Genomic DNA, 18,068 nt, shown 5'->3' with positions numbered 1-18,068 from the left:
TTTACAGTGTTTTCCAGGTTATTTGGTCTGGATTCACTCCTGCGACAAAGGTGAAGACCTTAAATAAAAAGGGGGAGAGGAAGGAAGTGAAATCTGAGCAACACAGCATCCAGTTGCAGCTGGCTTGTTTCTCCATCTCCTTTTGTAGGAATTTTGTACCCTCCGTTCTGCTGCCATCACGCAGTTCCCGGCCTGGCTTCCCTCCCCACACGCCCGGCTTTGTACCCGCTCCCTCCCCAGCCCCAGGCTTTTTGGTGCGGCACCAAATGGCGCTGGGGCTGAGGCCGGGGCCGTGCCTCCCGCTGCTGCCTCCCTGAACCCGGGGCGGGCGCTGGGCCGGGCCCCGCCACCCTGCGGGGCGGTGCCGGCGGCCGAGGCTCGGGATGGCGGCGGCGGCGCGGAGGGCGCGGCGGGGGCAGCCCCGCTCCGGCTTCGGGCGGGCGGCGGAGGAACCGGGCCCCGCCGTGCCTCAGGGGCTGCTCCGGGCCGCCCGCAAGAGCGGGCAGCTCAACCTCGCGGGCCGCGGCCTCGGCCAGGGTGAGCGCGGGCGGGGGAGCCGGGGAGCTGCGGCTGCAGCGCCGGGAGGGCCGGGGGCTTCCAAAATACAGCGATAAGGGAGGGCAGAAAGATCTACAAGGGGTACAGCGGCCATAAGGAGCGCTCCCTGCCCTCCCGCCCTCGTTGCTGCCGCCTCCAGCCACGTCCAGTTGTCAGCTCTGGAGAAATCTCCAGAAGTGTAATTGTGTGCATGCGGAAAGCACTCAGAATGGGGAAATTTCAGGGTGAGTAGCAGGTGTATGTAGCTGACCCGTGTGTGTTTGTGCTTGTAGTGCCTCAGCATGTGTGGCGGATAAATTTGGACACGCCGGAGGAAGCCCATCAGAATCTCTCTTTCAGTGCCGCGGATCGCTGGTGGGAGCAGACAGACCTGACCAAGCTGATTTTAGCCTCAAACAAGCTGCAGCTTCTTTCAGAGGACGTCAAGCTTCTGCCTGCACTCACTGTGCTAGATGTACGTACAACGATCCTGCTATGTGCTCTCTCTGTAGGAGGTGGGACAGGATAGTCTTAGGCCCTTGTTTTCTGTTTCCTATGGAGGTGGATGTGTAGAAGTGCCATTGGTGTGTTCTCAGGATAAAGGTTTGTTCCATACCACCCTGCTGATACATCAGTTTATACACTGGTCGTAGGCATTGTTCTGTAGAAAGATTTAGGAAATATTAATATGGGCACTGAAAGAAGATCTGGTATTGGATGCAACCACCTTTCATACACTTCCCCCTACTTCATATTAAATAATTTAATTTCTCACTGCTTACTGTCAATTAAGTAGAATTTTGACAGATTGGCGGTTGCAGTGCTGTTATTGGTAATTGTATCGAGTCATATACACAGCTGCTACTACTGTACAAAACTATTCTATGTATTAGTTTTTTTAATATCTTTTTGTCTTTTGATGTTGGGGAAGAAAACCTACAAGGTGCAAATTAGTAACTCTTCTAAAAACTCTATTTTTCAGGTACACGATAATCAGCTGACATCTCTTCCATCTGCTTTAGGACAATTAGAAAATCTTCAGAAACTCGATGTCAGGTAAGCACGTTACAAAACTAGAGCATTGGTTTCCAAGGTGTGAATGAGAGATTGTAGTACAACAAGTTTTGTTGCAGAAAAGTTAACTTTTGGTTTTTAAATAGACAATATTAATATACTGAGAATCATAGGTTTTGGGTCAAAAAAATTATTTAGGTTTGTTACAATTATTTTGACTAATACTCAGTCACATTAATAGTATAATAATAATAGTATTATTTTGACTAATACTAAGTCACAGTCTCACTTGGAAGCTGAAAGCTGGTATTTTGAATAATCACACAAAAGTAGTATCAAGATTCATTTGCTTCAGTGTGGCAATTTTGTTTTAAAGGATTAAAAATGTTTTTTCTCATGAATAATATACATTGGAAATAACTATAGGCCTCGTTTATGCTCTTCATAAGTTCACATTCTTCAGTTACGAGGAATAACTATGTAAGTTTGTGCACAAGGAGAAACAGGGTACGTTCCTTTTGTGTGTGTGAACTGCATTAAAAAAATTAGATCCATCTGGAATATTGTAAATTCAGATGAGGATTAAAACTGGTCTTGAACAAATAACCAGACATAATTCCTCCTAGGAAACCAATCCATTGCAGAGGGCTATAACAGCTGTAAGAGAGATTTTTTTTAAAAGTGATGGTGTCCTGAACAGCATTCATATGCAAGCTGCACTCTGAAAATGTTTCACAGGAGCCTGTCTCACTGCAGCTGTAATGAACAGTCGGTCTGTGCCAATATCAGAATTTCAGGTGCATGCTGGAAATGCTTGATACTTGCTCGAGGGCCCAAACAGTTTGCATTTCAAGGGGTCATGGTGGCTAGGACAGCCCTGTAGGTATTAGGGTTGTAACGCTAGTTTGGATGGCATCATGTGTAACAGAAGTTTTTTCATGCAGTTATGTTCTTGAAACTACTTAGTGATTGAAATTTCCCTTTGTTTTCCACATTTTAATACCAGCCATAACAAACTGAAAAGTATCCCGGAAGAGTTGATGCAGTTGTCGCACCTGAAGAGCCTTCTTCTTCAGCACAACGAGCTGAGCGACTTGCCGGATGGGTTTGGGCAGCTTGTCAGTTTAGAAGAATTGGTAAATTACAACTTTTTGAAAAATATTTATTTGCTCAGAAATGTCAATTTATCCATGTTTTTCTATTGCAAATGTAAATCACAAAAAAAAAAGTCTTACATTGCAGAACCTTATGAATATCCCAGTCATTTATGTAGCTTATCAGCTATTACGTTTTTGTGTGTTTGCTCAAAACCAAGCTTTACTTTGGGTTTGCCAAATATTTTAAGAAAAATCAAATCCCATATGACCTGTCAGTCCTGGGAGACTTGTCTCAGCCATTCACATTTCTACCAGGGAGATCCTGAAGATGTCAGCAAACTAGTTTTAATGTTCTGCCAGTAATTAACTTTACAGTAGCAGTACTCATGGGATACTTTAAACATCTCTCTTTGTAACCTCTTTCTTTCTCTTTTTATTTAATCTGCAGGATCTGTCCAACAATCATCTTACAGACATTCCAACAAGTTTTGCTTTGCTCATTAACTTAGTGCGACTCAACTTGGCTTGTAATCAACTCAAGAACCTGCCTGCAGATCTCAGTGCGATGAAAAGTAAATTTGTTTCCTCAGCTTATTAAGTGTCATACAGCCATTTCTGTGGTTATGTTCGGAAACTTCTTGTATGTTATTCAGGATTAAGACAGTACGTTTTGAAGGAGTTAAAGTATTCTCAAGAGCTCTAGTTCAGTGTTATGAAAAAAAATCAGCTACAGCTACTATATATCAAGCTTAAGTCCTCTCGTGGTTTGTGTTTCTTGACAAATGGAGCACAGGGAATTGTTAGAAAAGCCTAAGGATTACTGTTGCTCAGCTTTGAAGATATTAGCCTTAAAACTGCAATAAGCAATTTGACAAATGTTTTCTTTAATGCATATTTTGAGTGGAAAATAAAGCATAAATAAGAGGGTTGAATTCATTGGAAAGAGAAAAAACATGAATTTTTCACTGATGAAAAAATCTATTTTTACTGTTCAAATGTTAAATATCAAGCTTATTCGTGTCAGATGCATATTTGAATAGCTGTGGCAGATCTGATGGCAGGACCAGGTGGTAGATTGCCATCTTTTTTAAATGCTGCAAAAATTATCTGCAGATCTTTCTGAGGTGGTCTTTGATATCAGACTGAATGTTTCCTGTTGTCTCCAAATGAGAACTGGTATCTGGTAGGGTCACTGGAGGCGTTCCAGAATGTCTGTGAAGAACGAAAGAAAAACAAATGCTTTGTTTTCAGAAATGCTGATGCTAACTGACTTGATTTCTTCCAAAATTCCAATTGGCAAAATGTTTTTAGGCCTACATCAAAAAGCAGGAAATGTGTGCTTCTGCAGAAAACTATTTTTATTTTCTTTCTTTGTCATTTGCACACTTACTTCTGTAGGCTTAAGACAACTGGACTGTACTAAAAACTACCTGGAAACTGTACCTGCTGAATTGGCGAGTATGGCATCTTTGGAACAACTTTATCTGAGAAAAAATAAATTACGTTCCTTACCGGAACTTCCCTCATGCAAACTACTGAAGGTAAGGTTTGAAATAGTTGGTGCACTGTAAATGTGTTTGCAGTAAACTTCTAAAATAATGATTGTTATGTCACAAGTTACTGTGAATCACTGCGGTCAAAAATTAAGAATTCCCTGTGTAGAATTCTGTTTAATATGTACCCATTTGCAATTCCTCATATTGTCCGCGTTGGTCTGTCCTAATGTCATTTGGAAGGCAAATTTACAGTGGTGCTCTTCAGATTTGGAAAACAAAAGAAATACTAAAGGAGAAGAATGACTGAAAAATAGATGTAATATTGTCTGCAACAGTTGTGTTTTATCTCTGGCAACATCTTCTGGATGAATTTACATTGTTCACTGTATTTTTTTCTTTGTAACTGCAGAGAAAATATGCACTTGAAAGAATCCCATCTTTCAAATATTTTGTAGCCTTAGTTCCCCATATGTTTATAATTGAAAATTCCCTGGCTGGGAACATCATGTTTTTGTTGCTCTACTAACAGAAACATTATTGGGCCAACTGAATGCCTGTATCATTGTGTTGTTTCCAATGACCAAATCCATCACTGAATGCGGACACCTTCGTTTCTCCGAACTCTGAACTCAGCCTTTACGATCCCAGGCTATTGCAGCATTTTCTAACCAAGCTCCTGCTGCTGTGAGAAGTTCAGTGTCTGTAGGGCATCCAGTAGCATGGGTCTCTTTGGTCTAAAGCACCGTTCAGTTCTTCCATTGTAAGTGAAGCATTTCCAGTAGGGAGATGGAGAGCTGCCGTCTCAGCTTCATATAGCTTAGAATTTAAGAAACTTCTTGGGTAAAGTAGTTGTTAACAAGTTCTTGACAAAAACGGAGCAGATTTATTTCTAACTTGAACATGAAACTCAAAGCTGGGAGTTCTCAGATGGTTTCAAAACAAGCTGAGTTCAGACACATGTCCCCGGATCTTTGGAAGCTTTGATGTTTCCTGTGTAGATAAGTGGGTATCAAGATCTGTATCTTCTCCACGCCATATGTTTTGGCTAGTGCCATGATTTGGGAGATTAATAACTTGCAGGGTAATTTTACCAGGGTAACATAACTCTGTGAGGGATCTCTGTCTCCACAGGAATTACATGCTGGTGAAAATCAGATTGAAATATTAAATGCAGAGAATCTTAAGCATCTGAATTCCCTGTCTGTATTGGAACTGAGAGACAACAAGATAAAATCAGTTCCTGATGAAATTACTCTGCTTCAGAAGTTGGAGCGACTTGACCTTGCCAACAATGATATCAGTAGGTAATAATAAAAACCACGTATGTCTGCGACAAGGCCTTGCTCAGGGCATCTACTGATGGCTAATTCTGTAGCTAATGTATTACGCTTTGTAAAATGTGATTAAAAAAGGACTTGGTTGTAAAATGGAGGAGCCCCTTCTGTGTTATATAAATGCTGTGATCAAAGTCTGCCTTTCTTAAACGTAATACATTCTGTATCTTCTTATTTGAACCCGGAGCTTCAGAATAGCAGGCCATCTGACAAATAATTGCAAGTGCTTTGGGATTTATTTTGAAGCTGCTTTGAACTGAAATGGGTTGTTTCTGTTTGCAGATTGCCCTATACATTGGGGAACCTTCCGCAGTTGAAATTCCTGGCATTAGAGGGAAACCCTTTGAGAACCATTCGAAGAGACCTTCTACAAGTAAGCACGTTTAGGTAGTGTTGAAAATTTGGCTCTGTTGCATACTTATGTTATCCAAATCATGTAGCCAAAATATTATTAGAAAACATCGTAGCCTGCACAACTTTAATCTGTCTCTTTTGTTTGTGTAATTCATGTGCTCTTTCCGTGGGAGTCTGATAAAATGCTTTAGATCATAAGGACTGTGGAATAAAGGAGGTTGATGCTTCATAGGACCCATTTCTGATTTGCTGCAGAAGCTGTAATATATATTGCAAACAAAGCAACAGATGTCTGGGGAGAAAAGGATAAGGCAGCTGTCTGCTGCCTAATTCTGCTGCAAGTCACAGTTCATTGCAGTGCTAGGCAAGTTCTTTATGTCAGGCTTTTCCTAGATGAGCGTGGATTTCTGTTTCTCATTTCCTGCTTGCCTGAATTAAGGATCTAGGATTCAATTTCCAAAGAGTTTTTAAAACAGATGTGTTTTGAGCCATGACAATATGAGGTACTATGTTTTCTTGTGGATAACCTACACCTCAGATCTGTGTTCTCTCTGTAGGTAGATGGCAAAGTGAAGGTGTGAGTTGTGCATGAGAAAACAAGCATGGAGGGCAGCAGGGAGGCTGGAGCATGGGCACTGATGCTGCTATAGAATTCTCTTTTATTTTTATCTCAGCAGGCTCTTCTTGGTGGTGGCATACATTATTTCTTCTTTTCTGTGCTTTTTCCAGTGCTTTAAAATAAATGTTTCCAAAGCACTTGGATTCTCTAAATACAAACAACATCAAAGGCCCTCAGTTGAAATGAATTTTTGTAATATGTCAGAAATAAGAGGGAAAACATACGTATCTCATTAAGTGTGAATTGTAATTACTGAATTAATGAGAACGTCATACGTGATTCTGGAGTTCAGAATTGTCTTAAAATGTACATACAAAGGAGTCTGAGTTAGGGTTGCTTGGCTACTTCAGTTCTGCTGTTCCCTAGTATCTGAGGATTTACTGTCTTTCAGCAGTAAGACCACAGATATATGTAATTTTTTTGTATATATTTCTTATTTATACCAAACTACAGCTACAAGGATTCCAGTATGACATTTTTTACTTATACCATCTTGATCCGTTTCCATTACACTGGAAATTTATAGCTGGAATTTTATGTGCCTGACTAGATTTTTTTCCACTTGATTTAATAGAGAAATAGATAAATCTTGTAGGGTCCCCAGGCACTTGCTAGCAGCAGGTGAATGCTGAGATGAAGGAGTTGCAAAGACGGGGGATAAAAGTATAGCCTAGCAGGCACAGATTCTGTCTTGTGCATCCCTGATTCATCTCTTCCTGTTCCTCAGGTTTCTCATTCTGGTCTGAAACCCACTCTTGTGTTTTGTTTTGCTTTGTTTGTTTGTTTTTCCAAAATCCAGTCATCTCTTATTAAATCCTAGTCTCTCCTATTTGCATAAAATTATCACCTGACTGCTGAGCTTTGTCTTACTGTCTGCCTTCCTCTCCATGAGCCAGATGACCATCACTTAACTTTCTGTTTGACCTTCACCTTTTTCTTTTTAGTTTCTCCTATATGGGCTCCTCTTGCCTTGCTCAGCTCAGCAGATGCCAAGTCTTCCTGTGTCTGCATTCACTCCCAATCTTCTCCAGCCTCTCTTTCTCTGTCTTCTGTCTTCAATTTCTGTCTGGTTTCATTAGATTCCTTGTGAGAATTCTTCCTTTCCCTTCTCCACGTTTTCTTTTTCCCCTCCGCATTCAGATCAGTCTCTTCTCGTGTATAATAAATGTCAGCTAGAATGAGAAATGTTAATTCATATTCACTGCTTAAGTTCAGTCTCTTCTTTTAAAACTTAGAGGAGAAACACTCAAAATCATGAGGAAAGCCTAGTTTTATCCTAAAGCAGATGGGCTGGATGAGATTATGCTTAATTACTCAGAGATTGTGCAGGTAGTAACTGCGTTTGACCAGTAGAGGTTGCTATGAGAGGATTGCCAATCAAATCTTTGGAGAATCCAGCAGTTAAAAATGCATGCAAATACATAAACTGTGGTGATACAAACAGTTACTGGAACACTGAGCAGTCAGCTTCCCTGACAAATGTTAATTTTCTTCTCCAATGCAGAATTGTGTTAGACCTTTTAAGAGAAAACTAAGTTCTTTTGAACAGTTTTTCCTCACTCTTGGCCAAAGTCTTTAGATTAAAAGCTAAAAATGTGCAGCCTAAGGTGGTAACATGGGTCTGGACCTTTCCATCTGGAATAAACAACACTCTAAATAAGCAAGTTCATAAGCTACCACAAGAGAGTTTTTCTACACAACCTGTTAGGTAGTTTTTATAGTTAGCAGTGCTATGAGCTCTACCTGTGTGACTGAAATTGTCATTCCTGATTGTCAGAACAGCTGTATAAATACTGGCTAGCAGATGCTTACTGATCTTTCCTTTTCTTTTCTTTCTTTTTTAAGAAGGGTACCCAGGAACTTCTGAAATACCTAAGAAGCAAAATCCAAGGTATATTGTTCCATCGCGCTGCATTTTACAGATAATCTTTCTAATAAATTGCAATAAGCTAGAGTCTACTCCGGGTAGCAGTTTTAATCCAGTTTCCTCCAGTTTTCCCGCAGTAATAGTTTTCTTTACTCAACAATGTGCTCTTATATCTCACTGTTGTTTCTTTTTCTTATTCTATTGGATAATACTGAACAACAAGCATTCTTTATGGGTTACTGTCACTTAGAAAAATAATCTTAAGTGTTATCCCCTGGTCCCTTTATGCATTTTGGATGAAGAATTCCAGTAGCTTTTTATTTTTTCCCTGAGCATCACAGGAAGTTTATATAACAAGTTCTTCATTTTAAGCTTGCCATCTGTCTGCTGGCTTGGTCGCAGTATGGAAGGGCAGGTGAGATTATGCAAAGGTACTCTGTATTATTGATTCATTCATGTGGGAATGTGGGCAGTAAAGTCCAGTGATTCCCAGAAAGTATATGCATGAAAAAGTCTGCCTTGAAATCATGGTGGTGCCATAAGGTCCAGCATGTAGCTAACGAATAGTATAAAAAATTCTGGGGGAGAAAGTAGTTGATTATTTTAAAGAAAATTCTAATCTTGGCCTACTAGAATTCATCTTTCTATGACGTATGAGTCTTGATCCCAACATTCCCTATAGAAATAACTAAAAAGTCATAAAGCAGAAATTCAGATGGAATATCTCAAGATTAATTCTCTGGATGCCTGCTGTATGTTTTTGCAGAATCTTCTTTTGGATTCTGAGATCCAACTGCATGGATTAAAAACCACCTAGCTGGTTGTGTATCACATTTCTCTAACAGATGCAGTACATTTTACTACCACCAGTTCTTTTTACAAAAAGGGATCATAAGTTTTTAGTTGCTTCCATGAATGGAAATCACTTTTCAGATTATTACCTGGGCCTCCCATTCAGTGAGATACTTTGCCTTTTTTTAGTTTTGTGCTGTATTTTCTAAGTAAAGTGGTGGAGATGACACTGTATTTTTGATTATATAGGAAACAGGCTGTCAGAGTCTAAGCAAATGGCATGTTGAGGAGATGAAATCTTTTCAAAAACAGGATTTTTTTTTTTTACCATCTTTAGAAATCTTCATCTTTCTTAAAATGTATGACATGAAATAGGCAAAATAACCGGGTTTGCTGATCATGTTAAATATCATATGGAAATGATTTTGCAGCGCTTAAATGGCAAAAAATGCTTAACTTCTTCATTGAGAAGGGGCCTTGATAAGACACTTAGGCAACTTTTATTGAACATGGTACGTGTAAATTTGTATGCTTTCTGTAAGTGAGCTTTCTCTCCATCTGCCAGATGATGGCAGCATTAATTAGGTTACTGCAGTTTGTGAAATTGCTTCAAAATGCCTGATTCCATGCAAGTATAACCTAGTAGTAATTTCGCAAAAATTAGTTGGATGCTAGAGTACATACTCAGAAGCTCACCTGGTGACCTATGACAATACAATTGTGGATAATAAAATAAGCTAATGTCCTGCATGGATGGCAGCGTTTATGATTTTACTGTATCTGTTACAGCATCTAATAGGGAGTTAAACCAGTAGCAGTAACAGTCTTATTCATGTAGGGATATAATTGAAAAAGTGGCTCTTAGATCTTGGTTTTGGTTCTTCGTAATGTAAAGCTGACTAGCTGGGCTTAGCAGCAATAGTCAGTTGACTTCTATTCATTAATGCCACTGAATTTCCTACAGTTTTGTTCATTTATTTTAATGGAAGCTGGGTTTATCATGCTTGGACTTCTGGGTGAGCTTCACCCTACTTAAGCATATGTTGAATGCCTAGGGTGTGATGCCGCAGCTCAGACATGCAGAGCATTTTTAATTGACTGCTTTTCTTACATACTCAAAGGAGCAAACAACTTTTTCATGTGGATTGTAGAGAGTAATCAAAAGGAACTCTACAGAGGAGGATATTAGGAAGGTGTTTATAAATATTAATGTTTTAACTATAATTATGGTCAGGTTTGCTGTTCTGCAGATAGTTGACCCTTATCACTTCTTGCCTACCTTCCCTGTTTCTCACCTCCACACCCTGAAGGTTACTGGCTAACATAAAAGCTAGCTAGTGCTAGCATACCAGGTGTGGTGTTTAATGACCCGTTTTTTCAAAATCCAAGTCAATTCTTCCACCCCCCCCCCCAAAAAAAAACCCACAAAGAACCCAAACCCTGAAACCCCAAAATATATGCAAAAAAAAAAAAATTATTAGGAAAATCTTGAAATAATCTGAATTAGATTATATGCAGTCAAGCCAGAAGATAGGCAGAGTTAAAATGGCTGATGGCAGGTGACTAGGGACCCTAAAAATTCACCATCTCTGCTGCTCAGGGCACATCTACAGCAGCCTGTAGGTTGTGTGACTGTCTGTGTGTGCTATCTCCAGATGATGGACCTAGTCCAAATGAGGAGCCTCCTGTGACAGCCATGACTCTCCCAAGCGAGTCAAGGATTAACATGCACGCCATAACTTCCCTAAAATTACTGGAGTATAGGTAAGTGTTTGGAAATATTGCCTATCTCTAAAGTTATAAGAAAACTTGTAGGACCCTTCCAACTTGGATATTCTTTCTTATATATTTTTTTATTTATTTTTACCTCATGGTGTTTACCAAACACTTTTTGAATTCTGATATATTTGTGCATTTTTCACTTTAATTTGAGTGCTCAGGAGTAGGCAGACGTGATTGCAGTGTGTTTCACATCTCGTTTTCTTTTTTTTGGCCTGTGTATTGTCAAATACTCCACGATAACATTCCTTTTAACTCATTGAAATGCTTAATATCTTTAGATGCTTTAAGAAGCTTTTACGCTTCCTTAGTTATTATCATTAAGTCTCAAAAAATCTCCTGGTAGGTGAGTATTTCTTCAGTTACTTCTTAAATGTAGCCAACAAGTTAACTTGTTAGGCTAGGAAAGGGGAATAAAACCCTGCTTGCTGAGAACTGCTGGGTGAAATGCACAGTCCTGCAGAGAGCTGGAATGTAGAAGGGGCTGCACTGTAGTGGAAGGGCTGGGATGGACACCTTCAGTCTCCTCAGATGGTCAGAGGCTCCAAATTCAGTAGTTACTTGAGTTACAGTGGGGGGATGTTTTCTCAGCTGAGAGGAGGAAACAAGTGAAATGCTGATTTACTGCAGTTTCTGGCCCAATATATGGCATTGACACATTTGTTGATGTAGTGACCTAATTAAGCTCTTAATGATTTTTCCTAAGCAAGATGACAAAACAAGATGTCAGCTAACATGGTGCAGGGATTGGTAGCTTTTTCACAGCCATCCTTTCAGGACTTTTATTTTAGATATTTATGTATTTCTTTTATTGCTCATCTTTTTCTAAAAGAAAATGAAAATGTTTTGTTAATAACTAGGAGATGATTAACATGTTTGTGTAACTTGGGTAAATGCTTTTTATTGTTCAGTGAGAAGCAGGCAGCTGTGATTCCTGATGAAATGTTCAACGCGGTCAGAAGTAATCCTGTCGCCACTGTCAACTTCAGCAAAAACCAGCTGACTGCCATTCCTGCAAGGTACTTTCAGACAGATCATCCTTGTTCGTTTTTATTCTGCCTCTGTTCCTCAGCGTCTTGTGTTGTTTCCACTCAAGCATATTTACACTTCTTCCTCTCTCTGTGTACACACACACAATGCAATTGAGATGCTGAAAAATGTGCTCATGTTTCTGGTACAAGTAGCCTGCAGGTGGGTCCATTTATTAGCACAAAGATCACGGTAAAAACAAGCTTGGCTCTGCTCATCGGTGCTTACATTATACGTTGTCTTTCATACTGCTTTTCTAAGCATTGTTGAAATGAATAGGGGTGGACTCTGATGTGACTTCTAATAATTATGAAGTGCTGTACTTAACTGCAGGCTAGTATTGTTTTCCTTGCAGAGTGGTCCTTTTCCCATACGAAGATAATCTGTGTGTATTCACCACTTTGTTAGGTGATAGCTTTGGACTATTGCAGAGATCCTTTTTCAATGTGGTTTCTTCAGACAGTTTAATTGTGAGGTTTTGGGGTTTTGTCTTCAGAAGCCTGAACAATATCCATGCCTTTTTTCTTGATAGCTATTGTCCCACCACAGCACTGGATATTATTGCACTTGTTCCTCCATCCCCAGTCAAGGAAAAGCTTTCTGTTGACAGTAAGGGGAATAAATACTCTTATTGCATAAGGAGGAGGCTTACTGCATCTCTGTAAGCCTAAGAGCATCATGACAGCTGATTTTTAAGGATACCACCCCACTCGTGGGGATAACTTACTTCCATTCTTGGACACAAATGTGCTGAACATTTAACCTTTTGCACATAGAACTCGAGGAGGTGCTATCTCACATGGAGAAAATGTCTTTTCAGTACAATTTAGTATAGCAAATCAATTTAGTGAGATAATGCTTGCGCCGCCCATGCTTTTTCGCTCTGTGAGAGTCTGTTGCATTCAGGGGGAGGAAGGTGTAGGTGTGCAGCTGCTAGGTGCAAGGGAATTCAGTGACAATCCAGATAGGAGAGGCGAGTGTTTAGTTCATTTAATTACTTTCTGTTTTTAGGGTTATGACAGACATTCTGTTGTCAGGATTCAGCTACTAACTTTTTGAGCTTTTAAATGCTTTACATCACAGCATCTTAATTTAATATAGAAGCAGAAAGAATAGCAAGAAGCAGCAAGTGTTGTGTTTCTTGCCGTTTGTAACAGCAGAAGTGTTGAACAGAATCAAAAGATGGAAATAAAATGGCAATCTCTTTCAGTTTGATTGCTTAAAGATGGATAGTCTTCCTGTCAAAGCACTTGCAGGACTGGAGATGGAAGTGATTGTCATTTCTGCCATAATTTCTGAAATCTCTAAACTGCATTTAAGTGAGTAGGCTTTCTTAGCAAATTTACTCTCCTAATAACTTTTTAAAAGTGCTTCTGAGTTTTGTTTTTACATCAAGTGTAACTCTCCAGGATGGAGAGTTTTCAGAGGTGGTTTCTATAATCTTCACAAAATTGCTTCTGAAACATCAAGAAACACCAAATGTTCTTGATTTGTAGATTTCTAGAATGAAATATTTTTTTCAGCAACTTAGAATGCAACACGTGCTTACATAGTAAAAGGATTTTCACGTTGGTTTCAGGATCGTGGAGCTGAAGGACTCACTTTGTGATCTCAACTTTGGCTTCAACAAAATCTCATGTATTTCCTCGGAGCTCTGCATGCTTCATAAGTTGACACATTTGGATATCAGGTTTGTGACGTGTGTTGGACTTCCTTTCCCAGTGACTTGTTTTCGTGCCTTTTTAAACCAGCCATCTGTTGCAGTGGAATAGCAGTACTGAAATAATTTTTCATTTCCCAAAACAGCTCCGTAGCAGCTGAATGACCGGCAGATCCAAAATAGCAAGTGGCCTAGATTCAGGCACTGGTTAAAGCACAAAACAAGTGGGCAAGCTCCAAGATTTGCTGTGATGGAAGGGCTTGCCTCAGTCACTCAGTGGTTCTCAGAGGTGTTAAGAGCGTGTTTAAAAACAAAACAACACGGAAAAAAAATAATCCTGGGGGATATCTGGGAAGTAGGACAGTGACTGTACCAACTCTGGTGTGCTGCCTGAACCTGCAGCTGTCAACTGGGATCTTATTGCAATACAGCAAGATACTTACTGTCATTCTTCCTTGCATAACTCCTGAAATATGCTCAATGCATGTGTTTAGACCTCAGGGTTAGCTTGCTAGCATTTATTATCTTGGCTGTTTCACAAAATGAAGAGCAGCAAAGCAGAGTGCAGAGACAGGTTTGTACTTTGGCTTGGTTTAAAGTAATCTGCCTGAGGTATGTGCTGCTGGTGGAGGAGTTCTGCTGAAGACTGCAGAAATGGATGATAATGAGAGACTGATGAGGGGACAAGGTTGAATATCTGATTAAGAATTTAGGCCTAAGTCTGGGCATCTTTTAGTGAGTGGCCTTTATTTTCCTGTAATGAGACTTTGTGGCATGTTCAAGAAATACCTTGTTGGTCCTTACAAAGCTCTGTCTTCATTTTATTTAAGAATGGCTTCCTGTTGTGGGAAACTGTGCAGTAACAGCAGCCATAAACGAGTTTGTTAAAGCAACTGGATAGCAGGCTAAATGAATTTTGAAGAGGTTTAGAGTTATCTTAGTGATTCATGTTGGCACCAACATCTGGGCTGTTTCATGAGATTTCCTCTGAAACCCAAGTAGCAGAATGCCTGTTTCAGAACTGTTAGATGCTTTGAAATGCCTGGGAATTTTTTAGAGAACAGGCTTTTATGTTTTCTTATTGGCAAAAAATGAAAATGCAAACCTGGTTTGCACTCTTGAGCATGGTCTTGATCCATTTACGAAGCAATATAGTGGTTTAAAAGAGCACGTTAACACTGATAAATATGCGTATTCCATCTGTGGATTCTTAATTTAAACATCTTAGAAGTTAGTGATTATTCTTTGTCTTCGTTTGATACACAGAAATAATTTTTTGACATCTTTGCCTGAAGAAATGGAGGCGCTGCCAACACTACAAGTAATAAATCTTTCTTTTAATAGGTGAGCAACTGTTTTTTTGTTTGTTCCTCTTTTTGTTTGTTTTTGTAACAAAAAAATCAATATAATTTTAATGTGTTGTAAGATTGAGTAGGGACTTCATCAACTAACTGTGAGCTTAAAACAGTTAAAGAGAACGTATTTCTTTACACAGTGGTAATATATTTTTGGAACATCCTGCCACAAGTTTTTGGAGAGAGACAGTAGAAACCAGTTAAAAAAGGGTTTAAACAATCTTGTGAATGATAAATCAAAAAATGGCTTCCAGCAGGACTACCCTGCAGCGTCCCTAACACAACAGTTCTGAATGATGGAAAAATACAAGGGGAGTGGGCCACGGGAAGCAGCTGGGAGGTGGCCGTAACTAATAACTGTAGCCACCATGTTAGCATCTTCCTCTGGCTCAGCAGGGCAGTTGTTAAGTACACAGGAAAATGACTGCCCATTGCTCTCCCCTCCTTACACTGGAGAGTCCCCTTCTGTGTGACACAAACTGTCATTCACAGCTGGCCTGTAGTTCTGCTACAGGTGCTGAGCTGTCACTGTGCAAATTCTGTCCATCTTTTTCACCATGTGCAAGATAATAATAAAATAATCAATGCTTTCTCCTTCCAGAGCAGCACGTTTAAACATTGAATTTCAGTAGACAACACTAAAATGCCATCACACTTAAAAGGCTGTTAATTTTTGAATGCCTTGTTTCTGACTTTCATTTGTTTTTCTCCTTTTTACTGAAGGTTTAAAGTATTTCCCGGTGTCCTTTACCGCATCCTAGCACTGGAGACTATCCTGCTCAGTAATAATCAGGTTGGGTCCATTGACCCTCTGCAGTTAAAGAAGATGGAGAAGCTTGGAACACTGGACCTTCAGAACAACGACCTTCTCCAGGTGCCACCAGAACTTGGAAACTGTGAAAATCTGAGGTGTGTACTTTAAGTGACGACACGTTTTATAAAAAGTATATTCTGGCTGGTTTCTTCAAGGCATGTTTTGTCAGAGCATAAAGGGTTCAAAAAAAATCAGTCTTATTTATTAACAAGAAGATGATGCGTGATAGTATATACTATCTTGAGGTAGTCTGCATTTGGAGAATATCTCCAACTCCTGATACTGATTGCTGAGTTCTCAGCAGCTTTGACCACTCACCTATCTAAGTATGAGTGTCTTTATCAGCAGTGTATGTTATTGTGTTCCGGCTATGGATGAAAAAATTAAAAGAACTAAGAAAAATGCCAGATGCCTATAAGAAGTATGAAAAAAAAAAAAAAGGAAGGTTGTGTTGGTTTGTGAAATGCCATGTCAGAGCCTCAGTCAGTTACCTTGTCTGTATGTGTGTACACTGCTGGTGTGTCTGCGGACGAGCCTGTTGGCCAGGTGGGTGAGCCATAGCACTGCCTGTCAGTAACTCCAGTTGGCTCCTGAACTGTGTAAATAAATCCAATTGCTAGAAAAGAGATGGAATAACACTCTGTAAATAATAATGCTCATATAGGAACAAGGCTGTCAATATCTTCAGTTACATACCTCAAAACCAGTTGTGGATACGTAGTCTGTCTTGTCAAAGATAGCAGATTATCGTTAGTATGGTTTTCTCCTTTAAAGGGCACTTCTCGAGGGACTTAAAAAATACAAAATAAAACAACCCCTCTGAACACAAACAAGCAAAAAAAAACCTCCACAGACATTTATGTTTAGTGAAGAGTGAGCTAGCAGCCAAGCTAGAAAACGGAGGGTTGCAATTTAACCCAGCTTTTCTGTTTAATTTTGCAATGTACATACTTGAGGAGCTCTTTTTCTCACTCTGTATTTTGACAGGTTGCTTTAGAAGTGGGGTATGTGTGTATTGTGCATCTACAGTAATATACCACCACCGATTTATTAGCATAAATTAAAATTCAGAAGATAGGTTAGTATGAAGTAGGGTAGCAGAAGTTAACATTTTTTGGAAGAACAAAAGAGGAGTTACGTAAGAATTTCAAGATTCATAAATCTATCTGCAGTGTGTGTGTGGTACAAGGAAAAGCCTTCATAAAATAACTCGGCATCTCTGTCTTTGCAGGACGCTTCTTTTGGAAGGCAATCCCTTCCGCACTCCCCGAGCAGCCATTTTGGCAAAAGGGACAGCTGCCGTGCTAGAGTACCTGAGAAGCCGAATTCCTACCTGATAGTCCGTTTCCCTCCCAGATTTGTGAATCAAAGTACAAACACAATACTTCTCCTGCCTGACCAAATGCTCTGCGATTATATTGCCTTCTTCCTTCTTTGTAAACTTCTTGTTAATCTGGCCCGTGCCATAAAGCATTTGTAATTCTGTTCATGGTTTGCATGTTAAGAAAGAATTCACCCATGAAATATTTCCCCCTCAAGGCTGCATGTCTCAGGAGTGCATTTTAAAATACCACAACCTACGTTTACACTTTTTTTTAATAAAGAATACAGTTGAAAGCTGCATTTAGTAAGAGAGACAATGTTTTTCTACAACTAAGCTATTTTTTTTTAAAGAACTGTAAACACCAAAGTACTTGAAAAAAGGTGTAAGTAAACTTACTGATTTTTGTATGCCTGTTTTATAATCTTCTGCAAGGTGTTTGGTCTCTCTTCACTGCTGCCTCAAACAATTAGTTACTGGTCTGTACGTGGTGAAATGCTTGAACCCTTAAACTGTATGGTTCTAAGAACACAGTGTGAAATGTACTGCAGACTGCCTGCATGCCTCACGTAAAAGTAAGCAAAATGTGGTTGCTATTGGTAGCTACTCTGAAACAATAAATGTTTGCTCTTGGATGTGTGTTTTCTTTCTACATTTTTAAGAACGTGCTCTAAATTTTGTAGCCAGTGGCATATAGACATTTAATTTTTTTATTTAAACACACTTCAACATCATGAAAGTGATCTCTTTATTTGTAACAGTAACACATCATCGTTGTTAATAATATAAAGGAAGGGCTGCTTGATGTTACTTGCTCTGTGACTGTAGATCTGCTTCTCTGTTAGACTGTCCTAGGCCTGTGAATTGACATGAAATTGAAGAGAGATCTATCACATGGATTTCCACTGGTAGGGTTTTTGTTTGTTTTTTAAACTACGCTAAGTATTTCCATGATGGCATTTGGATGATTGAACTGCTGCTGCTCTTAGCCCTGTGACCC

At 39.6% G+C, this 18,068-nt stretch overlaps 1 protein-coding gene across 1 annotated transcript; it reads left to right on the top strand.

Moving 5' to 3' along the window:
- The first annotated feature begins 253 nt into the window (after nt 1–253).
- On the top strand, nt 254–17,703 carry LRRC40 (leucine rich repeat containing 40). The gene is made up of 15 exons (XM_082766694.1): nt 254–537; nt 831–1,012; nt 1,520–1,593; nt 2,558–2,687; nt 3,097–3,220; nt 4,047–4,189; nt 5,276–5,448; nt 5,761–5,851; nt 8,297–8,342; nt 10,766–10,874; nt 11,801–11,908; nt 13,498–13,608; nt 14,845–14,922; nt 15,657–15,842; nt 16,979–17,703. The coding sequence occupies exons 1-15, from the start codon at nt 384–386 to the stop codon at nt 17,082–17,084; spliced, it is 1,815 nt and encodes a 604-aa protein (XP_082622820.1). The 5' UTR covers nt 254–383; the 3' UTR covers nt 17,085–17,703.
- The last annotated feature ends 365 nt before the right edge of the window (nt 17,704–18,068 follow it).

Source organism: Aythya marila, assembly GCF_965140915.1.
Source record: "Aythya marila genome assembly, chromosome: 8".
Lineage (NCBI taxonomy): Eukaryota > Metazoa > Chordata > Aves > Anseriformes > Anatidae > Aythya > Aythya marila.
The sequence above is the reverse complement of the archived record's forward strand: the minus strand, read 5'-3'. Positions and strand labels throughout refer to the sequence as shown.